Source organism: Aptenodytes patagonicus, chromosome 4 (genome assembly GCF_965638725.1).
Source record: "Aptenodytes patagonicus chromosome 4, bAptPat1.pri.cur, whole genome shotgun sequence".
NCBI lineage: Eukaryota > Metazoa > Chordata > Aves > Sphenisciformes > Spheniscidae > Aptenodytes > Aptenodytes patagonicus.
Window position 1 is genome coordinate 37746220 of NC_134952.1, and position 26113 is coordinate 37772332.

The 26113-nt window shown below is 46.3% G+C and overlaps 1 protein-coding gene across 1 annotated transcript in view; it reads right to left on the reverse strand.

The window, feature by feature from the left end:
* The window catches only part of STOX2 (storkhead box 2), a 151643-nt gene extending 126028 nt beyond the window's left edge, over positions 1 to 25615 (reverse strand). The window contains exon 1 of the mRNA XM_076336445.1: positions 25270 to 25615. Within this exon, the coding sequence (XP_076192560.1) occupies positions 25270 to 25615 (346 nt within the window). The remainder of the gene's footprint in view (positions 1 to 25269) is intronic.
* Positions 25616 to 26113: the final 498 nt, after the last annotated feature.

The following is a 26113-nucleotide window of genomic DNA, read 5'->3' on the forward strand; positions in this document are numbered from 1 at the left end:
TCTTCTCTAAATCGTTACTAATTTCTGGCAGAAGGCCACATCTGGCCCGTGACAAGTAATCACAAGGTTGGGTGTTCTTCTGCGAAGCAAAGGGCATCGTTCTCCTGCACGCCTTCGGCAAGGAAGGCTTTGGTTTAGTTTCCTTGTCACTCCAGGATGCTACAACATTTACCACTCCCTTAATGACACTACCAGTTACTTTTAAAAGGATGGCCTTTTTACCCCTACAAATAAATTTCCATCATTTCAAATGCACTAATTTAGACAGAAGGGATTTCCCAACCTCTTAATGCGATTTTGTGCTTGCTTAGCTTCCTCTATCCATAGATCTTCCAGGGATGTATAAGCAAGGAGCCAGAGAGCACCAGCCATTTTCAGGAGCTCTTCATTAATGTCCCTGTCAAATTCACTCCAAGGGAAAGCCATCATAATAGCAGGGCACGCAACAAAGATTTCAACTTTATTTTCATTCTGTAGATGAAAGAGATTGAAACAAAGACACGGTTCGTTTCCCTGAGGCCCGAAGAGCTCACAAGGTCCCAGCTCACAAGGAAAGCTTTGGATTATGCGGGATCCTAAAACAAAATACTTTGAACCAAACAGATGCAGTTTGCAGGTCACATTTAAACTCCACACACCTTCTCACCTCTCCGTAAGGGAAAATAAATAGTTTTACAGGAGGAAAATGCTTTATCTCAGTTAGACAGAAATACCCCATACATTGACAGGGGTGATTTGAGGAGAGCTGTGCAGAAGGCTGCACCAAGTGGCAAAAAAACTCTTCAAATAACAGTGTAAATTGGATATTCAGGGAACAGAAATCTCCTTTTTCAGTATAAAGGTAGTCTGTTAGCTAGAAGACACTTACAGGCACCATCTTTGCCAGACACTTCCCATCCACAGGTCCAAACACATCCCGCCTTGGATCCACCTCCAGCTTCCTGACCCACCTCCTCTCACCTCCCTTCCAGGTAACATGCTTTTAATTATAACTGAGATAAAATAGCTAAACGGCCACTAGCAGGCTAATAATGACAACACACCTACATGCCTAATTTCAGAAGATTACATCAAGCATTCCTCATCGAGCTGAAACTGCTCACACAACTGCAGGGGGGAAGATGGCGGCGAGCTCAGCTCTTAACCAAAAGTTGTGTATTTTGCAGGAAAGAAAAAGCAGGAGGAGGAAGGTCCTGTATCACCTTTAAACGAGGTCATGGGAGCAAAATATGGCTATTTCTTAGCCTTCTTTACCTGTCAGATAGGTTTAAAACGCAGCCCAGCTTGACAGCAGCACTTAACAATCCTGCATTCTTCACTGAGATAATTACGCCCATAATAGCTGAACTTCTGCTCTGCACTGCGTCAAAGGGGTTTACCTTTTGTAATGTAAACTCAAGAAATGGCTTAGAGCAAAATGAGTTAGGTTTTACCAGTCAGCCAGCAAGATGCACATATCTTCGCTTCCACAAGGCAACTAAGCTGGACAAAGACAGAAACGAGAGGGAGTAAAAGCAGTATGTTTATACACATTGGTGCAAGTGAAGATGCATTTTGGTAGACTGCTGCCCTGTAATAAAAAAGCTCACCCAAAGCAAACATAAAGGCCCTATTTTATAAAGCTCTGCCACTATTTCAGAAGCGGAGGGCGAGTACCCATAATGCCAACAGAATGCATCCTCCAAAAGGTGCACAAATACTCAGCAGAGCAATCCTATGCAATGGCAAGGAAAGCCACTGGATTCCACGCTAATACATCTTACCGCATCTGAGCTTTTTAATGGGAAAGAATAGTTTGCAGGGAAAGGAGCCCACTGATATACTGCGAATCCAAAATCCAATGATAAAACCCAGCTCCTCAAGAAGCCACTCCTTACATATTCTGTTCAAGTTTTGACGATCAAATACTCTATATTCAAAATTACATTAAACTTAGAAATGATTTCTAAACCTTCAAGGCAGAGGGTCTTTTCGACATACTGCTTACACAAAGGCCAAAGCACTGAAACCTCAGCCACATCAGGGCATACGGTCACCACCACAGTACAATATACACACATACATGTACAAGACCCCGAGGATGACTTACATTGGCTTTCCTCTCCGAATGAACGTATATCCCAACTGTTCTTTTCATTTTTACTATTTCTGCCCAATTCCTTTCCTTCCATTCTCCCTTCCCTCTGTTCTCCATAGCACTGAGTTGACACTAGACATGTCCCATACAGAGATGCTGTCTCTCTGCCACTGATCTGGCTGGCTGGGCCAGCTGGATCACACAAAGGACTAAGCTCTGACATTACGATTTGCTTCCAAAAGTTTTAGTTCTCTTAAGTTCATAGAATCATAGGATAGTTTGGGTTGGAAGGGACCTCTAAAGGTCATCTAGTCCAACCCCCCTGCCATGGGCAGGGACATCTTCAACTAGATCAGGTTGCTCAGAGCCCCGTCCAACCTGACCTGGAATGTTTCCAGGGATGGGGCATCCACCACCTCTCTAGGCAACCTGTGCCAGTGCTTCACCACCCTCAGCATAAAAAATTTCTTCCTTCTGTCTAGTCTAAATCTACCCCCCTCTAGTTTAAAGCCATTCCCCCTTGTCCTGTCGCAACAGGCCCTGCTATAAAGTCTGCCCCCATCTTTTTTATAAGCCCCCTTTAAGTACTGAAAGGCTGCAATAAGGTCTCCCCAAAGCCTTCTCTTCTCTAGGCTGAACAACCCCAACTCTCTCAGCCTTTCTTCAGAAGAGAGGTGTTCCATCCCCCTGATCATTTTCGTGGCCCTCTTCTGGACCCGCTCCAACAGGTCCGTGTCTTTCTTATGCTGAGGGCTCCAGAGCTGGACACAGTACTCCAGGTGGGGTCTCACCAGAGCAGAGTAGAAGGGCAGAATCACCTCCCTTGACCTGCTGGCCACGCTTCTTTTGATGCAGCCCAGGATACAATTGGCCTCCTGGGCTGAGCGTGCACATTGCTGGCCCATGTCCAGCTTTTCATCCACCAGTAGCCCCAAGTCCTTCTCGGCAGGGCTGCTCTCAATCCCTTCATCCCCCAGCCTGGATTGATACCGGGGGTTGCCCAGACCCAGGTGCAGGACCTTGCACTTGGCCTTGTTAAACCTCATGAGGTTCACACAGGCCCACTTCTCGAGCTTGTCCAGGTCCCTCCGGATGGCATCCCGTCCCTCTGGCATGTCGACTGCACCCCTCAGCTTGGTGTCATCTGCAAACTTGCTGAGGGTGCACTCGATTCCACTGTCTATGTCATTGATGAAGATATTAAACAGTACTGGTGCCAGTACAGACCCCTGTGGGACGCCACTCATCACCAGTCTCCATCTGGACATTGAGCCGTTGACCACTACCCTCTGGATGCAACCATCTAACCAGTTCCTCACCCACCGGACAGTCCACCCATCAAATCCATACCTCTCCAGTTTAGAGAGAAGGATGTTGTGGGGGACTGTGTCAAAGGCCTTGCAGAGGACCAGATAGACGACATCTGTAGCCCTTCCCGTGTCCACTGATGTAGTCACTCCATCATAGAAGGCCACTAGGTTAGTCAGGCAGGACTTGCCCTTGGTGAAGCCATGCTGGCTGTCTTGAGTCACCTCCCTGTCCTCCATGTGCCTTAGCATAGCTTCCAGGAGGATCCCTTCCATGATTTAATTCTACCAGAGCTTTAACCTGATCGTTGGCTGCTTGGACAATTTCCCTGTATTCCTCCCAGGCTACCTGTCCTTGCTTCCACCCTCTGGAGGCTTCCTTTTTGTGTTTGAGTTTGTCCAGGAGCTCCTTGTTCATCCATGCAGGCCTCCTGGCATTTTTGCCTGGCTTCCTCTTTGTTGGGATGCATTGCTCCTGAGCTTGAAGGAGGTGATCCTTGAATATTACCCAGCTTTCTTGGGCCCCTCTTCCCTCCAGGGCTTTGTCCCATGGCACTCTACCAAGCAGATCCCTGAAGAGGACAAAGTCTGCTCTCCTGAAGTCCAGGGTAGCAAGCTTGCTGTGCGCCCTCCTTGGTGCCCTAAGGATCTTGAACTCCACCATTTCATGGTCACTGCAGCCCAGGCTGCCCTTGAGCTTCACATTCCCCACCAGCCCCTCCTTGTTGGTGAGAACAAGGTCCAGCATAGCACCTCTCCTCGTTGGCTCCTCTACCACTTGGAGAAGGAAGTTATCATCGACGCATTCCAGGAAGCTCCCGGATTGCTTATGCCCTGCCATGTTGTCCCTCCCCCCGTGACGACCAGGGCTTGTGAGCGTGAGGCTGCTCCTATCTGTCTATAGAGGGCCTCATCCACTCGGTCTTCCTGGTCAGGTGGCCTGTAGCAGACCCCCACTATAATGTCACCTGTCCCTGCCTTCCCTTTAATTCTGACCCACAAGCTCCTGGTCGCCTCCTCATCCATCCCCAGGCAGAGCTCCACGCACTCCAGCTGGTCATTGACACAGAGGGCAACACCCCCTCCTCATCTCCCCTGCCTGTCCTTCCTAAAGAGCCTGTATCCCTCCATCCCAACACTCCAGTCATAGGAGCCATCCCACCACATCTCCGTGATGCCAATAAGGTCGTAGCCCTGCAGGCTTGCGCATGTCCCTAACTCCTCTTGTTTATTCCCCGTGCTACGTGCATTTGCATAGAGGCATTGAAGTTGGGCCCCCGATGAAGCTGTCTTACTGGCTGGAGTTCCTTTGTGCTGCTCTTCAGGCGCTCTCCTGCTGACCTGTGTTCCTTCAAAGGCCTGATTCCCTTGCATGCAGTTACGGCATAAATCCTCCTTAATATACAATCCTACTTTGCTTTCGCAGGTTATCAGTGCAATAAATGCTCTGCCAAAAATCTGTTTTTGTGCATAGTTCAGCAGATTGAAGCGTAAGGGAGCATTTACCCCAAAGCACCCCCTTTGATATAAAAGCCTTCTCCTAGGACGCGGCATTTCACAAGGCGTGTTGCCACTGCAGGAAGTGGCCTGGCTGAGCCACACTAGTAGGTGCAAGAAAAGAAACAAGGGTGTGATTTTGAGAATAACACTCAATGACGCTGAAGCCACCACAGCAAGGAAAAGCTATTGCAAAGGACTAATTATTAAAAAATTTCTTCCTTCTCCTCAGCCTGCCCCACCAACATCGGCATGCCTTGTTCCTAACACTGTCATCAGCCTGTCTTGCACGCAAACACACCAGTCACAGACGCAGCCCCTAACACACTCAGCTTGCCCTCACTACCCCGACAAATTGCCAACAGCCCACGTGGGCTGGACCTTACGTCCCGATCTGCGGGAGGAAGCCCTTCCTCCATCCCCACCGCTCCTGGCATTTTTGCCATGCTAAGGACGTGCATGGCTCGGCTGTTTGTTTTCTTTAGGGCTAGCAGAGCAAAGCAGTTCTTAGGGACACCCCATAACAGCTCGTGTCAATGCAAGGTAAGTCGCGGCAGCACGCTGACGAGCTCTTCATTCAGCTTGTTGTACCCTGTGAAACCACCCCGTGAGCAGATCTGTACAGAGGAAGATTTCCAAGTAACGACTTCTCAAACCACCACATAAGATGGTGTAAGAAAGGCTTCTCTCAAGTGAGCATCTTGCTTCTTGGTGTTCCCTACTTATAGAGGGCTCAGCTACCGCTGTCCTTCCTACTACCTGTTACATATAGCCCAATACAAACTAAAATTGGGAAATCAATTCTCATTGGCTGACCCAACCTTAAGGAATGATATCAACGGAAAGAAAGCCCACTACAACTGTCTCATGCTATGTTATTTGCCATGCTGAATTATTCCACCAGGAACATTAAAAAAAAACAAAACCAAAAAACCCCTAAGCAACAATCAGAAATGAGCAAAAACCCTAAATGAGGCCCTATGTGAGACCCTATGTTCCACAAGAGTTCAGCAGGGATATTGTTACAGGTGAAATAGTTCCACATTGCACAGGTAGTGTTAAATTCTTTTATTGGAGGTATTAATGGACTATGTTATCTTTATTCTGCTGGTGCTATTCAAAAGAGGTGACAAAAGAATTCTCCCCACCTCCCTAGATTACACGTTATCCCAAATATTTGTACTTCACGGTCATGCTATGGAAAATATTCACGAGTAATCACACCGAAGTCATCATAACTACCCCTGTGACGAAACATTTAATCTCCTCTTCAAGGATTTACAGAGATCGGGACCCAAAAGCCACTAATGTGCTGCACTCAGTTCCAAGCTCAGCATTTTTAAATTAAACAGTCCATTTTTAAATTAATACTGTAGTAAATATCTCCTTTTGTAACAAGCCCCTGACACCAAGAACCCTTGGCTTCACATAGGTCCTTGCAACTCTATAATAAGCTCTTGGGAGGTCCTCAGGTTTTTCTTTCAGCGACGGGGGCAAATACCACAGACTCACTTTTCTGGTCCTTGAAACAAATTATCAGATGAAGAAAATGATGCGTCTGTAAAAGTAGAAGGAAGATCGTACAATAGGCGGCATACCAGTGCGCTGACCCCCTTCAACCCATGACAGGGAATTCAAACGCAGCATTTCCAGGCTGGGATCTTCTGCTCAATGCACCCCGTGCTTTGGCTTTCAGCGAGAAGGGCTCCCCGTCTCCAGTGCCTACTGCCCACCTTCTCAGCCAAGTCAAACCATGGATGTCAAAACCTCAAGGCTCTGAGAGCACAGGCACGGTACTTCCCCCTGGCCCTTGGGACTCGGCGACCCGGCGCTACGCGGAGCAGAAAAGGCAGCATCTCCACGCATGACTCCTGTGAACTCTTCTGGGAGCCACCTGTGGCTACAGAAACTGGCTCCGTGTTAGTCACGGGGGGAGCAAGGCAAGGTCTGGCAGCATACAAAGAAGTTCTTGCGTATGCTGGATTTTTCTTCTATGAATGAATCTATCTACTTTTGAACAGAAAAAAACTTTCAGGTTTTGGGGGGAAAGGTTGTTTTGTTGGGGGTTTTTTGTGGGTTTTGTTGTTGTTTTTTCAGAGAAATCTTTCATATAAGATACAAAGGATGCTAAAAGTTTAAAACATGACTTTCTCATTGTTTTATTATGTTTTCTGAAAAAGTAGCTCTTTTGTTTGTTTCAAGCTTACCTCCTAATAATTCAATTTCATGCTCCCAAATCCTTACATCAGAAAAGACAGAAAAACATCATTGCTCTACTCATTTTCTCCACAGGGCTCATAATTCAATCAGCTTCCACAATATAGCTGCTCCATGCTTTGGAGCACTTTTGTTATCTTTCCTGGCATCTTTTCTAGTTCTCTGGCTTTTTTCCCCCTTTTTTTTTTTTTGTTGTGTTTTTTTCCAACTTGGGGAAACAAACTTCACACAGTATTCAACATACCTATGCACCACAGTGGTTACACATTGGTATCCTATCATCTTCAGTTTTATTTTCTATTTCTTAAACCATAACTTTACAGAAGGAAAAAAATCATACATTAAGTTCGAAACAAACTAGTAAAACACTATAAGTTTCAAAGAATCAAAGAGGAAGCCTAAGTTCCTGCCTTAGTTTCTGCAATTTTCTATTTACCTTTCTGTTATCGTCTTGAGTATGTTTCTCAAATGTTTTTATATCCTTTAGACTGAAGTGCCTGAGTACTTGGGCTGCTGCCTAAAGAAGGCTGAGCGAAAACATTTGTTGGTTTGTATTCTCAGCCAGAATAAATACACAAAAACTCCTCCAATGGAAAAGCAGTGACCTTCAAAAAAAAAAAAAAACAACAAAAACGCCAACTGTAGTTAGGAAGGTAATTCACACCCTTGCATTTAAACATACCTAACAACATGTTCTTAAAAGGAACAAAGACATTTTAATTGCGTTTGTTGTGCATCTGCGTTCTCAGCATTGTCCACTCATCAGCCTGAACTGCCAGTCATGAGTGCCAGTGTGGGATGCCCAACACCACCACCATAAACACAGGCTGACACCCAACACAAACATGGGACGGCGAAGGAAAAGAGATTTCATTTAAATGAGTGGCAAATGGACTAAGAGAAGGAAATACAAACGGCACCAACAATAATCCTTTTAACACATCGTCTATATTTTTCCCCTCCCTGTTTATGATGTACAGTAATAAATTTCAGAAACTTCCAAAGAAACAGGACAATGCTTTTACTTTCAAGGAGTCAGGAGCTAACAGTGAGATAGCTTGCCCAGGACACTGCTAGCTAGTCAGAAAGGGGAAAAAAAAAAAAAAAAAAAAAGCTTTAGTGACTTGATCAAAGAATAAACTCCTATTTAATAAAGCCAAAGAATAGACTGCTATCTAATAAAGTCAGGCATGCCCTTACCAATGCATTAGTCAGACAGGCAGCTCTGGATTCTACATTTAGAAAATCTTGTATATAATTGCCTGGGCTTGCAAATGCCACTATATTGTATTTCTAGTGATGCTTTGGACAGCCTATTTTGTATGAGTTATACCATCAGGAAAAGTATATAATCTCGCTCAACTGGCAGGAAAACTTTGCTTACACACACATGCTTCTGAACTGTTTAAATGTAAAGCAGAATAACTGGAAGACATGAGCAGAGAACTGCTTGATTTTATCCCACCATGTCTTCTACAATTCACCTGAAACCAGCCACTTACAGTACTACAAAGAAAGCTACAGTTTGTCCAGAAGATAATAGGAAAATGTATTTACTCTTGCTAGCAACTAAATAACATGAATATTCAACTTTACCAGCAGCCTTCATAGTAGCCTAGAATAACATTAAAAAGTGTGACCTCTCCTCTTTACTGAGTCTAGGGTGACTTTGGCTCCAGCACTTCCAGAACAGTTTTACCCACCTGCCATTATTCATGTTATCTTCACAACCACGAGGACAGCTGTAAATTGTTTCTGAAAGAGCACTCTCATTTCTGGAGACAGAAAAGTATTTCCTGGCTGGACCCTCAGAAGCCGATCTGTTAATAATTCAATGGCAAAACATATTTTCTTGGGCAAGAAGAGAGGAAATGGATATTAGGAGAAAGAATAAGACAAATCACAAAGTCTGTGTTTTCATATATTCTTTCTCTCCCGTGTTCCCCTTAGCTTGAGGCATCTCTATTTCTCATTTCACTAGAAACACAATCTAACTCCTACTGTCACTGGAAAATTCCCACTGATGCAAATGAAGTTGGATCTTTTATGTAAGATGGGATGCGAAGCTCTATAGTTACCAAGCTTGCCTCCTCCAGCAACCCACCAGGGTTTTTGCTCCTAAAAGCACAAGGGTCATCCATCTAGATGGCTTCTTCCTTTAACTAGTCCCTTTCCAGATCTACTGTGGTGTGGTGTGGTCCCCCAAATCTGCTGACCAGCCACCCTGAACACAACCAGTCTAACGCTGCTTCAGGAGCAGATTAACAGATCTGTTGTATTAGGAATTGTAGTAGATGGGCCAGAAAGCACACAAACTTTTTACGTTTTCTGTGGGTTTAGTGACATCACAGTCTACGCAAAAATACATAACTAGGGTTTCTTTTTTTTTTTAATCATTTATTCAGAAGATTAATTCTCTGCGAATCAATGAAGCACATATTTTCATAGCCCCGAGGTTATCAATCAGGCTGCAGAAACACTGAAATTAAAGCATGAATGGTCAATGTCTCCTCCCCCCCTACTCAAGGCCCAACTTCAAGGCCCACAGCCGCTGTTAAGTGCTTTCTGCCAAAAGGCTGAGATAAGAATGAAAGGAAGGAGATAAGAAGGAAATGCTCACTAACAAGAATAGTTTGTGAGTCTAAAGCCAGACTGAAAACATGATTTAATGAGCTGAATAAAAAGACTGTGGTTGCTCAAGGAGCAGGTCAACTGCAGACAAAAAAGTCACAAAACAAGTGGAAAAATGAGGTTACAAGAGAAAGAAAGAGCACTTGGTGAATGGAAGTTACAGAAAACAAATTAACCAAGTCATTACAACCTGATTTCTCAGCATTTAAAATTAAGGAAAGGTCAGGCTTACTGGCCATTTCAAAAGGTATACCACAACTACTTAAAGCAGCTATTGCTGGGTTTCTGGCAAAAAAATGTAAACCATGGAAGAAGTGGCTGGCAAAAAATAAGTCTTTCCCAAGAACAAGCAGCACGCTAAGAAGAGATGCTCCTATAAAAAGCTGCTGGCAACTATAGCTCTGTCGATCACCTTAAGCAGCTGTCAAAACAGACAAATACGGCTGAGGCAGGCCAACATTTTGTGGGGGTTTTTTGTGCTTTTTTGTTATTTTTTTTAAAGAACAAGCACATTGCAACTGAAGGCATCAGCTGCCTAACCTTGTTCACAGCTGTGCGTTCAAGAAGGTATCCCATTTGTGTCAAAAAAGACTGTCCAAACAGCGTGGGTGGAAGAGCCAGCCAGACGGCGCTGTGTGCTCCTGGGTCTCCCATTACGCAGAGCAACTGGAGGCAGGAGGACCAGGGGAACCTGTTATGTGGGAGCCAGAGTTACAAAAGGACCTGTCCGCAGCAAAACATGCAGGAAATGTGGAAATTATCCACGAGATCCACCAGAGCTGCTGTTAGCTGCTGCTGTCTTCAACAGGGTGTTACGGGTTAGATGACGGGAGCAGCCTGGTTCAATGTCGTGGCTGTGAGCAGGAGGTTGGACCAGAGACATGTGGAGGTCCCTTCCCACCCAAATCACCTTGTGATCCCACAAATACCTGTTTGCAGACTATAATGCAGAGAAGATAAGGCTGCAGGTCCAGAGCAATTCATCCCGATCTCTCTTTTTCTCCCCCCTCGCCCCAGGTTAGATTTTTGCCTTTGAGCTCGCTCGCTGTGGGCTCCTGTGTCGGAGCAAAAGGGAGAGCAAAGGCTGAGAGACCTTCATGGTGCTGACCCACACCAGCTCAAACCACTGCGGCAGTGCAGATACAGAGGGAAGTTCGGTTCCTGCTCAAAATTATAAGGAGGGACTATACTCCTGTAGTCAAACATCTCAAAAAGGACCTGCGCCTTCCTCAGTGAAGAGGAAGCAGAGATAAAAAAGGCAAGTTAGGGACAACACTGGTAAAGATTGACTCAAGCACTTTCCATATCTACCCTATTAGGTCCCAGCGGATGGTTTCTCAACCCTGTTGTTCCCATGCTGTTCAGCACCATGCCTTGCCTTAACCATCTCATGTTTTTAAGGGTCAAAAACATGCCGCTTACAAAATGCGTGGTCTGACTTCAAAGCAAAATAGCACCATATCCATTCTAAGAGTCAGCTTTTGAAGGCTCAGCCCCAGCTAGCACCAAATGCAGCCAATGACATTTCTGGAGCCATCAGGAGAGACAAGATGTCTCCAAGGAAGGTGGAGATTGTAGAAGCAGCTAGAGCAGAGCCAACAGAACGCTGATGCCGCAAGCAGCGGGGAGGTAGGTAGGCTGGGAAGGGACAGGCTGTTATCGACACTTCATCAGGCTGGCGTGATCCTGGCACAAAGCCACAGGTGGAGAGGAAGACAAGAGCTTGCATGCTGGCGCAAGCTTTTAGGCAGAGATAGCATTGAGAAAAGGTCAGTTACGGATAAAGGTAAAAGCCACACTTGCTAAGCTCACAGAAAAAGGAATTCAAAAGGCAGGAAGTGAAAAGCCCTGAGGAATTTACTGCAACAGCTCAGTTTGTAAAGGAGGGTTACAGTATCCCAGTGCTGCAGTGTTGTCTAGATAAGCCTGACCTAGCTTTAGTCTAGGGACTTAAGTCACTTATTGCAGCAGCCCATCACAGGCTGCCTGAGCAGCAAGGGGAGTTAGCCACTGCTGAAAGCCGTAATTATTGCTGGAGTTGAAGAATGCAAACCATACCTGAGCTGCCTAGCTCAAAACTAGCTCAGATACATTTATGTTCAGCTGCAACACATGCAGGAAAAATCAAAGATCCTAACAATGAAACAAAGCTTGGTCATGTTGCAAAAGCGCCAAGACCTTGGTTTCAGGAAGGGAAAAGAAAACCCCACAAGATGCCACTTCCCTTTCCACCCTCACTTTTCCAGGATGGGAGCAGGTCACTTCCCCAGATGTACTTCTGTGCATTGCCACAGAGAGAAGAGAACCGGACAGCACTGACAAACGTGCTTCAGCAGAAGATGCAGCGTTGCCTTGAGGTGCAAATCTCATCTTTTCTTACCATAATTAGTAAAGAACAAGCCTGTGAGAATTCATATACAATACTAAAACCTATAGGTAACATCATGCAACAATTATTATCTTGCAGTTTAGTGAAAGAAACACCATATAAACCATCACAGGCTCCAGTTTCCTTCTGCAACACCCTATGCAATCACTGCTGGTGTTTTCGTGGCATATACTAAGAGTGCAAGACCACAGACTGGGGCAGTATGACACGCCTCCTCTTATGCCTACTGACCCGATGGGCCCTGCGCTCGTTTTCTGAGTGAACAACCAGTGCAAATAAAGTAAGGGTAGCCATTTATGAAGTATTATGTGTTTATGGCTCCCGATTCAAGCCAAACACATATCTAAGTATCTGTGACTGCAAACTCGCCATAGCTCTACTAAAGCTTTCAAAAGACTTATGCATGCAACTCATTCATGAAGCAGGCTGAGGGGTGCCACAAGTAATTACTGCAGCCCAAGCAGTGAGAAAACAGGTAAAGCAAATCCAGGCACGTTTTGAGCAAGAATTCTTTGCCCAGTTGCCTATTTACAGATTACCTCTCATTCACAAGTAACCTTGTATGTGAGTATAATTATCTAGGGGTTTGCACTGTAAGAGCACCTACGGCCTTCAGCTCCCGGTCAGCGCGGCAGTGCCCAGAGCAACATCGATCTGACAGAGCCACCAAGTTCTCTGCCCTGAAGCACTTGTGCTGTCAAACACAAGACAAGGAGCAACGTTTGGACCAAGCTTTCCAGCAGGCAGCCCCCGAAGTGCCAGCCATCGCTGCTCCAAAAGTTACCAATGCAGGTGTCCTTGAAGAGGGGAGGAAAAGGGGAAAAGGTGCAGAGCAAGCACTGAAGTTCAGGGTAGCTGCCATAGATCAGGAATTGGGAACTATGAGAAGGGAAGGTTTGATGAAGTCTGCAGCACACTGGGTAAGGGAGCACAAGCTTTGGCTGCGCAGGTACCTGCACACTCAGGTGTTAAATGCTGGGCTTGGCGAGGTCAGTGGTTTTCAACTTGGGGTCTGCAGAACCCCAAATGATCTGTGAACTCCTTTCCAAAAGGTCTACAGAAAGGTAAAAGTGAAAAGTGACACTTATATTTGCTGTATTTCCACTGGAAAGTCAGCAATGTGCAAACTAAAGAAAGCTGAGGACCATTACGCTGGCGGGTTATTACTCACTGGGACAGGAGGCAATGTAAATGATTCAAAGCAATGGAAAATCCTCAGGAATTGGAAATGGGTGCACAAGCCACTGAGCAAAAGTGTTCAACAGCATGGAAACAAGAAAAAATTTAAACAGCAGGTCCCAGTTGTTCAACATTTTCCTAGCTAGTGGGAAAAAAGTTCTGTCAAAATTATTTCCTTTTTACCTCCATCACTCGTCACAAAAATCAACTCTGAAGTCTGTGGCTCACTTTTCTTCCATCTCACAGGATGATTGGTGTCTAGTGGTTCCCAACAGACAGGATATGTTTTGTCCTCTGTCTCAACACAAACATTGAAGATATTGGAAAGACGGCACTGGGATTAATTTAAAGTAACCACTGAAACCTGAAGCCCAACAATTATCCGAGCAGAAAAATTAAAAAGACTAATGCGCCGGCATACAGATAAATCTACTTTCCTCTTTAAGATAAAATATGTCACTGAATGAGACTAGCTATTGACAGAGAAAAGCAGAACAATGATAGATGTAGTGATTCTGAGACTAAAACATTTTACAGCCATATTGCGCTTGAAAGGTAGCCAAGAAGCAAGTCCCTACAGACCTTCCAACAGCTATTTGGCATTGGCTTCACCGAGGAGCTCTAGCTGTACACCTCTAACAAACTAACAATCAGAAAATACCTTGGAAACAAAAGCAAAGGACTTGAATTAATAAGAAGTCTATAAACTAAAGGCTAGAAGCTACTGCCATAAATGAAAAATGACAAGATGATAGCCTAATTCCTGCCCAAGGAAAGAAACCAGAATGATTGTAGGTCAAGTTGCCTACTTTTTGTGACTTCATCTTTCTTGACAAAGTATTAATTAAGATTTCCTCTTCATACTTTTATTGGAGAAGTATTAATTATGACTTCCTCTTTGTACTTTTCCTGAAGGTACCTACAGACCCTGGATGAACTCTTCTGCTGTTTATTTTTTGGAGTATTGTACACATCAAAAATCAAAATGTGAAGAATAATAGTCCGGATTTTGCAAGCTTAACTATCAAAGGGCTCCCGGCTTAGACACAGATGACCCACTCTGGGATTAACCACATAGATTAACTGCTCAGGTAAGTCTCTTAACAACAGTCAGGCGAATACAAGAACATACAACATGCCTATAATTAAAAATGTGAGCCCTCCCACCAAAGTCAGACTTAATTTGCTATGAGCACATGCGGGCATCTGCATCTTGTTGAATCAAGACCACTCAAGGTAATGGGAAACCTCTGTACAGCACTTAAAACATTATATACACCCTCAGACATATCTTTATGAAGGAACTCAAACTTTCTCTGAGAAACACTGCAAAGCTTCACAGCCCTATGAGTCCTACACTCCTCCTTCCCCACTTTGCAGGCACCTCGCAATCATCTGAAAGATGGAGACGATACCACGTAGCTAGACCTCCTAAGAAAATGCATTAAGTACTATTCAAGTCTCTGCTTTCGATAAAAACAGAGCAGACCTGACACCTCTCAGACTTGCCTCCCTACCACATGAAACACTACATCCAAGATTATCTGTTTATATCACTAAAAACCTAGCTGGCCTCCTTTCTCTCTTGGTCTCCCACTCCTTCCAGATGTTGATATTCGTAAAGGAGGCTTCTTTACAAGGGTGACATCTGGTCTGAAGATGCCTGTTTGAAAAATATATTTGTTTCTAGAGCATCTAAGATTGCAGGGACTGAAAGTTATTATTTTCCGGCTCCCTATTTACCCACTGTTTACCCCTTCACGACTATTCTTCTCCACAGCTTCTCACAAAACTAACGTTTTCCTCTTTAATTGCATAGGATTTTTCAGTCAGTAACACCAAGAAAGTATGTCTTTTTAACCAAAGGATAATTGTGACAAATTATCAATGATGGCAGGAAAGCTCAGCGTCCTCGAAGCTTTTTTCAGCCCCACTTCAGAAACAGTGGGTGAATGTGGCCTTTTAAATTCTCTTTTCTCAAATTGAACTAGGGAGAAAATTCACACCCTTTTATTTATTTTTTAATAACCTCTCCTGCTAATAGTGTCTAGTATGTTCAATACTGTCTTTGCTTTAAAATAGACCTTAAAACCCTGGTTTTCAACTGGTTAAACTGCCTTGTGAACACGTGGCTAACTAGGACATCCCTACAGCCCAGGCGAGTTGCTGACTTCTCACAGCCGGACCAGGGCCACACACAGCGCGACACCAGGCACCTGAAAACCTCCACTCAGGCTCATCCGACCACCCACAATCTGCTCCTCCTTTGACTTAAACAGCCATATAAACACCGAGTTTGTGACAGTCCACCAGGACCTCCTTCCTCTACTCTCCTTCCCAGTGCTGTGGACGTTTCACCCTCTCTTTGGGCTCTCAAGACTGCCCACGTTAGCCTGGACCATCCCACTTGACAGGCCCCATTTGCAAGGCCTCACCGGGAGGCTCCCGCTAGCAGGCAAGCCGAGCGGGTGGAAATCTTCTGCACGGGGGCTGACCTACCTCTGGCTTCAGAAGCTAGAACATCTCGACAGCACCCTCGGATTAAGCAAGGTGTATGGGTCTCCCTGAGCGGAGACGGCGGAGACAAAGGAGGCCCTTCAGGGAAACCCAAAGAAAACACTCAGCTTGCTTTTAATGCCAGCTATTGTCATTTCATCTGTCAATGAAAAGGGAACTTGTCTGGGCACTAACCCTGCAACACGCACAAGCAGGAGAGCAAACATTTAATGCCGGCCTGCCGGAGCGGGAGGCAAGGGTAGAGTCCACTCCTACACAGGCTGAGGAGCGGCTGGAAGGTTCGAGGGCAGTCTGAGCACTATTGGCAGCCAAATAACACACCGAGAATCCTTTGACTAAAACAGCCCCCCTAAAAGAAAAGGGGCAAAAAAACCCCCCCAAAACCCAAACCCCAACGCCAAAACAAAAAAAAAGCCCACCAAACATATAGAAGTTCACTGCAGCATCACATGGAGCTTACAAGACTTCGATTACCTCTCTGTAGAATTTGAACACAATAAATTAACAGGCAGTGATAAATCCCATTTATGTTAGGTTGATCTCTTTGGGAAGGGACATCAGTAAAGAACTGTATGCATTGCTATTGGCACAGTTGCAGGGCTCTATAAGCTTATGGAACCAAGGATACTGGTAAGACAAGGTAAGTAGAGACAACATATTTATTACGCTATTAAGTCTTCCTCATAATGACCTGGAGAAAGGCTGATGCATCCAGAAACCTATCTATTTCTTCCATACTCTTTGCATATAGAAAGGTATCCATGGATATTATTACCAAAGTGGAAAATACAACTACAGTCTGAAAGAATGAATATTAATTTGTCTGTCTTCTTAAGCTAAAAGTTTCACTAGACTTGCTATAGGCTTTTTTAAAAAGACAAAAAAAAGTTCCCATTTCTAAAAAAGAAACACTCATTTTATAGCCCCACAATAATACCTAAGACTCTGCTGCCAAATCTCAAACACACTGGCAGCACCCATCTTCTTCTAATGCTAATAATACATCGCAAGTTTTACAGCTCGTGTTAAACAAAGTCCTTGCAGTCTTGTTCCTTCTTGAGAGCCTCTGAACACCCAGTGAAAGCATACGTTACTGCAGACGCAACTTCAAGGCAGCAGATAAGCAGCAGTTACTGGAGCTGCGGTTACTGGTAAGGATGGACACAGCGATACGCTGCCCTGCTACCAACACAGGGACTGAGCCACTGCTCAGCCACAGGTCTTCCCCTCCCAAAACACACCTTTCTTCCTCTTCTGCTGGCACCAGAAGGAGGAATCAGCCTGCCCCGCGGCCAGCCTAGTCCTGCTGGCCACTGCATTTTAGGCCATGTTACTGGGAAAGCCACTGGGACTTGTCACCTTCCGAGAGCCCCCATCTCTTTCGGTGGGATTCCCCATACCAGGGCCAGCAATGGACCCTTCAGCATCCTCGCTCTCCTCCAAAACAAGCATGAGCTAGCACATGTACCTTCTGAAGCACTAACAGCTAGCAAAAACTGCTTTAAAACTAAAACTTCATGAAGGTACCCAAACCATGCTCTTCAGATAGAAACATTTTTCACTGTCATAGTGTAGATTTTGTAAAGAACCAAGTTTTGAGTCGTTTCCTAGAGTTTAAGTGACTTGGTTTGCCTTTCTAAAAAAGCAATCTTTGATACACCTGCATATCCCTTCGTTAATCATCTGACAGTGGAGTTCAAGGTTAATCTAAAAGGCTGCTGTATTTTACTCAGACTTCTGCTGTTTTGGTGTCCCATCCCGCCCACCCCCCAGAAGAACAACAACGAAGTCTCATATTGCATGGGTTAGAAGTACTCCAGCTCCAGAAAACACACTACAGAAGTCATTATACTGTGCATATTTAAGTGCACAGTATAGTAACTTTCTTCCATAAGAAAACCAAAAACAGGCTTAATAAGTGCCGACGGCAATATTACACCATTGCTCTTCTGCTACAGAAAAAAAAAGCAACTAGAAGAACCACTATTCAGATTCCCTGGGTAGTTATCGACCTTTGAATTACTATTGTGGCTTAGAACAGGAGCCCGATTAAAAAAGGAGCCGTGAAGACCTGCTCAAATGTCAACAGGAAAGCATTTTCTTTCATCAAAATAGACGTGTTTGTACATTCTTAACATTGAGATATTTCCCATCGCAGGTCTCAGGTGAAATCCCAGGTCATAAACTGAGGGATCAAGTGCATCGGACAGAAGAAAGCATGTTTACATATTAGGTGAAGGGATTTTATTTCAAGAAGAACACAATATCCTTAAAAACCTTTCCAGATCTGACCCACCCAGGGAGCAGTTTCGATACTGGAAACTGGAGACTGCAATAACATTCCCAGCAGTCAACATCATCAGAAAATAATCAAAACATTTATGCTTTTGTATTTAAAACAAAGAAACAAAGTTTGGAGAGAGCTTGAATTTTCAGAACCCCGTTAAATTTCTGCTACTGCAGAAAACAATTATTAAGAAGTTCCTCCCGTCCTCACATTTCACAGCCACAGTTTCTGCAAGGGAAACCACCATCTGGTTGTAGCTTTTATTTTCTCTGAGCACTTCAGCCTTTACTTGACTACCAAGACAAGAGGAACCTGGCCATCACGTGTTTGCCGAAGCCAAGGGAAGGAGTGATGTTGCTCAGAAGGCAGCTTTGGATGCCAAGAGTCTTGGAGGACACCCAATCCGTCTGGGTTGCATCTTTTCTGCTACTCTCTCTAAATGGATGTCTCGAATGCAGACGAGAACATGGTAAAGCTTTGGCATGCCCTACCTGGGGGACAAGCTGTAATTCTTCTGGCCAGCAGAAAGGAGGACAGGTTCACCATCTGGATGAATGGCCCGAGGCAACAGCACCAGAAGAGCTGGGAGAGAGCACCAACTTCGTTACCATTCCCTTTACAAAGGAGCCGAATCAAAAACCTGTCCCTCAAGCCCAGGGATAGCAGCACTTTCATACATGGCTGACTATTCCTGTAACATCTCTGCACTAAACGCACGTCTCTCCAGGAATCAAACCAAACCATTCCAAGCTAAATTTTAAACTGCGGCAACATGCGTAGAAGGTCTGAACTTAGTCCACTAAAATCATTACAATTTGATAAATAAAATATTAAGCAACATGCCTCTAACTAGCAAATTACAAAGACAGGTCAAAGTTAGGAACGCATTACTGAGTTTTTGTGCCGCAAAACCGCAAAGAGGAGTGGGCGGGATGGGGGTGCCTGTGGCTGGTGGCCCCGTGGCCATCCCTTGCCATGGTCCCCAGGCACCCCATCCACCGCAGCCTTTTTAAAACCAAAAATGACTATGTACAAAAGAAGAGCGGGACAGATGGAAAGGTGATTTAGCGAGTGGCCTGCCGGCATGTGATGCTGGCAGCCCAGGAGCCCGTTTAAGTGCTGGGAATAACACCTGACAAGGGCTTCGTTCACTGGGCACCTGCCATGCCGCTCCCTGGCAAAGACAAGGGCCTTTTGAGGACGGAAACGAGGAGTGTTTAACTGAAGACCGGACCCTCACACACAGACAAAGAGATGGAGAGAGTGGGAGCCCGGGTGCCACTTCCGCTTCGGCAGAGCCCCACAGCCGAGGGCTGCGCTCGGCCACCGCAGTTCCCTTACAGCACCGCTTCTTTACACAGAGCGTACACTTAACTTGCAAGGCTGGATGACTTATTTGCCACCGGGAAGGACTCTTTACCATACAATGGTGCTCTTTGTGGGGGGAAAGGAGGTGGGGAGACAGTACTAGCTGGCCATTAACCTTATAAATCCTTCACTTGAGTTGCACAATGAATACCATCCATCAGTGTATTTGACTTTGCTTCTTCAGGAGAAGCTGCGTGGAATGAAAAAAAGAAAAAGAAATGAAATTAAATAGGTCATATCTTTCCTTCCTGTGTGTTTTTTATTTTCACAATACATTTTAGATAACCTGCGTTAGTCTGGCAAACCATCCACAGCTTTCTTTAAAGAGCAAAAAGCATTTCTGATCCCAAGATTTCACTACCAAAAAGTGAGCACAAACCACATACTGAGAAATCCGGCACGTTATATGCAGTCCATACTCATTTAGCTCTTGCCTTTCTCTCCCCAGTCTCTAAAAGCTGCTTTTACAAAGCACTTTAAAAGCCCAACCCAACACTTCTGAGCAGCAAAGTTCTTTGCTCAAAGTTGGAAGTAAATTCACAAGCACCTCAGCCAGGCCATCAGCTGAAGTTTACCTTCTTTTTTTGCGGGGGGCTGCAATAACCACCTCAAAGATATAAAAAGTGCTTAGTGGATCTCTAACCAGCTCTAAGGTTGTGTGGGAGAGAAGGAGAAAAAAAAAATTTGTAGTTTAAATCCCCTGAAGTTCCCATGGTAATACCATGAGGCATACAAAAGGTGTAGATGAGTGTGCGGTAAACTCCTCCTCGGAGGTTTTATTACTATGAAACCTAACGCTCCCTCACTGAAAAGAAATTTTCATGATATAAAGGAGATAATTGGGAAGAAAAAAGACAAGTCACGTTTTATGACTGGCTATAGATGAATAACATTTAATGTCCAAATGTCTACACTGCACCATAATCATCCACTAATGACTGGAAAACTCACTGTGAAAATTACTGAACCTAAACTGGTGGGGTGTTAATTTAATTTTTTGTGGCAAGAGAGAACACAGCAGGGAGACAAAAGAAAGGGAGCACTTAGCTCCAGCTCCCAGCGCGGCAAAAAAAAGTTTCCCCCCCCATGCCTGGCCGAGCAGGAACAATGGACAACAGCCTGGCTTCGCCGACTTCACTGAATTATAACTCCTGCTAGTTAGTTTAATTATTGCACGTACATTTCTTGAAAACTCCATTTGAAACATCAGCTTCTAATTGGAGAAATTGCTTTGGGCACGACCGGAGGGTTATTGTGAAGTTGGGTCACTTCTTTTCAAGCAGTCGTTACAAAAGGGCACGGCCCTTCCACGAAGCGTATGAAAACCTCTCAAAGATGCCCATTGTCCAAGACATAGAAATCAAGTGCAAGAGATACTGAAGGAAGTCTCAACTGGGAACACAAAAGGCAATGAAGGCACAAAAATGAGGTGGAACATCCGGCTACACCAGCAGCGCCTTGCACAGAAGAGCTGAAAGGGGAAAAAAAAAAATTCAGCTTCCAGGATGACAAATATTAGTGGGTGCAAATGGAAGGTGTGTCAAAGACAGAAATCTTATTAAAATAATAACACTCATTAAAGACTTAAGTTGCAAAAGCCTTGCAAAGTTACAAGAAAGCTTCAAATCACTCTTACCAAAGACAATGAATTTCATCATGGGACGTATAGGTTTGCATAAGGTTTCCCTGACCCTCTAAATCAGCAAATGTAGGTTTGGGGGTTTTATTTATTCAAAGCCTGCTTATGTTTCCCAAAGCTTCCCCTTCAGCCAACTTAAAAACCTAGATACACCCACCAATTTCCTAATACCCGAGTAACTCTGATCATTGCAAAAACGGATGCTGAGCAAGCTTTTATGGCATAATCATTTAGTTTAAAACTTACTTCTCTGGCAGTTTTCTAAAAGACACACGTGAAACACTTCATTCCCTGTATCCTCAAACCCTAAGCTGAGGTGCTAAAGTAACCCTCTGATGTGCTTCATATTCCTGCCCTGTTTCACGGTAGGGTCTAATTTTACAATCCAAGAGTTGAATCTTCAGACACTGGAAACTCACATGGATTTTAATCCATTTACTTTCTGGCTGAGATACACCTGCACCAAGCATACTAGGACTGTCCAGTCCCTGTTAACTACAGAGTATACTTTCATGAACTTTTCGTTATCAAGCCAGGGTGACTTAAACGTGGAAAGACTATTCAGCGATGAGTCTCCTCCTGGTTTACATTTTACAATCCCAGCAGCAGAAAACATGCTGTGCATGTTAGAGGTTTAGTATTCCCTCCTCCTCACCAGCTACTTTTTCCTCCAGTTATTATCTCCGTGGCCATCGCAACCCAATACTCATCAGACCAGCCAAGGCTCTGGACCGCAACGAACAAGAAACGTCAACAACACCAGCAGAGGTTTGAAAGTCAGGCTGCAGTCATAATTTCTGGGTCATGTTAGCTCTTAACGATGCAGGTGAAGGGAAGCATTGTCCAAGCCTCTCCGGTACCTGTGCATGGATGTCATGCAGCCAAGAAGAAGGGCGATTTCTGTCCCTTGCCCCCTGCCAGGCAGCAGTGGGAGGTCGGGACGCTCTCCCCACGCCACTTTGGGGCAGGCAGCTTGTCCTCCAGCTACCCCATCCCAGCCGCACTCCAGGGACAGGTGGGGCAGAAAGCCACCCCCACCTTTCTGCAAGCAGCCAGACAGGCAAGAGAGCCTGCATGAACTGACCCCACGGCCTGCCATGGCATTGCCCGGGTACCCCCACGGCCCTGGGGTGCAGAGAAAGACACCCCCCCCCGGGTCAGCTCCATGCACCCCCTCACTGCTATGCCTGGCCACGGCAACCCCCTATTCCCACCACAGCATGGGAGCTACCGGCTGGGCCAGAGCGGCAGAAAACAGCAGCTTCACCTTCATCAAAAATACCATGCCACTTTTTCCCCTTGACCCCGCCAGTTATTTATTAACAGTAGTAAAATATTACTGTTCCCGCACCTCCCAACAGGCAGGTTTTCCTCCCAGCCTGAAATACCCACCACTTTTTTTTAAAAGCTGAAAAGCATGGCAACTTTGTCTTTTTGTCTGTAGGTGTACTGTTCACTGCTTTAATGCTACAAAGTGGAGAATAAAGTGTGAGAAAGCTCCTAGATAAGCCACAGCCATTTACACATTAGGCACCTAATTATGTTGAAAATACAATTACTCACATTTAAGCAGATGCTCATGCCCATGGGCCAGGCCTGTTACTTTGACAATTCTTTAACTACCTAACTTTACAGTAAGTACAAGCTGAATCTACTTAGATACAAGACCTGAATTACCCATCTGGGTGTGGAAAAAAGGCAGTGGAAAAAAAATAAAAATCAATCAGTTGCTCCCATCTCATTTAGTGCAGCTAAGGACACTGCACAACAGGCAAGACTCCAGCAGGTCCCTGCTCTTCTTTCATAGCCTTTAATCAAACACTGAGAGGCATTTGCTATTTTTAAAGTCAAGTGAAAACTTTTGGCTCCAGTCTTTTGTAAATTCGCAGCAAAGATAACCCCCCAAGGAATGCGTATTATTTACACACCAACGAGCTTACTTATTAACGTGAACTTCTAGCAAAAGCTGTGTTTCCATATTTTAAAACAGGCCACAAAGACCTGTTTACATTCCTTGTCTGGCTTTAGTAACATCAAGGTCAGAGCGCACCCCTCCATAGCCCTCCTGCGCAGCGGGCTGAGGAATGTCGTCCGATGGGTAGGGTCCAGGGACACCCCAAAAATCACACACTGACCCTTACGCTCCGTCAGGCGATGGCACCCATTCAAAAGCTCTTCAACCTCGGTCCAATTGGAGCCAAAAAGCCCACACGAGCTACACGGAGCAGCTAGCACTAACCACTCTCCGTATCTCTACGCTTACCACCACACTTTGTTGCAAAAGTAAAGGCATAAGGATTTAACAGCCTTGGGTGGAAAGCAGCACATGCAGGTTTTCTCCCCTTGTTTGCTGGCCACGAACAGCAACTCCATCCAAACTCCCGCCACAATGCAAGTCCGCTACCCAACTTTTTAGCCTCCTCTAAATATTGGTGGAACACAGAAAAATTTTCTATCACCAGAATAGGATTCACCACCTGTTCTCCAGCACTGTTTTGTCATCAGAGGTTCAGAGGAAATTTCACTATAATGAGGGAAAAAAAGGTCCATCAGCTCATTTTTAAATGGGCAGCTTGTCCTGAGCTTCCCTCTCAGCACGGAAGAAATGGTAATATAAGAATAAGTCTGATGAGGAAACAGTGAGTGACAGAGAAGTGTCTGAAAACTGTGCGAGACACAAGTCTGCCCATGAACAGAAGTGATCAGACTCTGCATTGCCTGTTCCAGAAGGACAGCAACAGCTAAAAACATTCAAAACCGAGATTAAAAAAGGAAACTGAGAAACACCGAATATTCACGCTCCATTCTTTGCAGGAACCTTACTCAAGCTAATTTTTTAAACGAAATGCACGGGAGCATCCCATTTTAAGGATCTGAAACTCCCAGTGCAGAGAGAGCATCCGTGACCTGTTCCAGGTGCCCGCTGCGTAAGACACAGATGATAGAAGCTGTACATAAGGAAAAGACAGTTTGCCTCACCATCACCACTGCAGCGGCCATGGGAAGCAACGAGACCTTCACAGCAATAAAACAAATCCTCAAAATTTGTCTTCTCTCCGTAAGAGAAGCTGTGTGTTTCAAGCTGTGAAGGTTGCAAGTTACCTTAAATCCTAAGGAAAACTCCAGTTGTATTGTTCTGAACAACTCCCCAACATATACACCAAATAGCCACAGCTTTACTTGTTAGAGGGTTTTTCTTATGTCAAAATAAGTGCTGCAAACATTTTTGCTCTCCATGCTAGGATTTTTTTGTTTCCTGAAGAAAATTCAGGAAGAGACGTGCTCGTTCCTAGGCTGCGCTGCACAGAGGTGGGACTCCCTTGGGGGAGCACACCGTAACTTGAATCTTCAGCCCACCACGGCACGACAGAGTTGCCATTTACTGCTCCAAAAGCCACCTGCCTCGCACCGCAGAAAACCATACATTCCTCATCTCCTACTACCACTTCTTGCCATGGAAGACACCTTCACAGCAACACTGTGACACAAGTTCAAGCTACCAAGCAGATCCAACTATAAAGTGAAATATTGGTTTAGCAAGACTACAAATGCTAAAACTATTATTTTTAATGAACTTTTTAGATTTCTAATGCTAGAAATTATTATTTTTAATGAACTGAAAGCTGGCACTCTTTGTAAATGTCACCAGCTATTCCTGAATTGTGTAAAGATCTCTGAGCTCAGGAGGGTGCGGGATGCCCCCGTACAGAAACGCGGGAGACGAGCTTGCCCACGGAGCGAGCCGCAGAAGCTGGCCCACGGAAGGACAGCCGGCATTTCCCCCCGCAAGGGGTATATTCCAAAATTTACAATTTATGGCTTTAACCTCGCCCGCTGAAGGAAACGGGGAACCGCACCTCTCCAACCCGACCCTACAGCGGTCGCCCGCAGCTCTTCCGGCGGACCCCAATGACTCGCAGCGCATCCCCGTAACGCCGCCGGTCCCGTCCCGGCTCACCCCTTTCGCGCCCACCCACTTTTGGGGGCGCAAATCCCGCGGCGGGGAGGGGCCCCCTTTCCGCCCCCCGGTCCCTGACCCCGCCGGGCACCGGCGGCGGGCGCTCCGGGGGCGGCTCCGCGGGGCCGCCGCCGCGCTCGCCCCGCCGCCGTGGCCCCCGCCCGGGGCGGAGAGCCCCCCCCCGGCGCCCCGCCGGCACCTACCCAGGCACTTGATGTGGAAGCCGCTGGGGGGCTTGAGGGAGCGGCGCGCCCAGCCCTGCCGCAGCACCTCCAGGTGCTCCTCCTTGCCCTGCACCAGCAGCACCTGCTCGTCGATCCAGCCCAGGAAGAAGGTCTCGGCCACCGCCGCCGTGGCCCGCCGGTCCCAGAAGTGCTGCATGTTCTCCCGCTTGAAGTCCGCGAAGATCTCGTAGCCGATGCGGTGGCGGCCCAGCTCCGCCGCCGGCCCCGCGCCGCCGCCCCCCGGCCGCCCCCCGGCCGCGGCGCCCAGGACGATGGCCAGGGAGTGCGGGGCGATCTGCAGGCACCGCTCCGCCCTGCGCGGCATGGCCGCTCACCGCCCGCCGCCGGGCACGGGCATGGGCACGGACATGCCTTCCCGCGGACGCGCTGCCTCCCGCGGCCGGCTGTCCACGCTCCGCGCCGCTCCGCCCCCGCCACGGCACGGCACGGCACGGCAGGGCCCGGGCCGCTCCGCCCCCGGCACACCCCCGGCACGGCGCGGCGCGGCACGGTCCGGCACCGCGGGCGAGGCGGGGTCGTTATTCCGCGGCTGCCGGTCCCGCAGCGGGCAGCGGCCGCCGTCTCCCGGCCGGGAAGCCCGCGCCCCACCGCCCGCCTCCCTGTCCTATCACGGGAGCACCATCGCCAGAAACGAAACGAGCCCGCTGCGTGTCCCGGCTGGTGGTGTAGGCTTCCCGGCACCCCCCGGTTCCGGAGACCTCACCCTTCCCTTCCCCGTGTGCAGCACAGGGGCATCCCCCAGCCGCTTCCAGATTATCCCAGCAAGTCTCACGGTCGTTATATTTGTGCTTCTTCCAGTGGT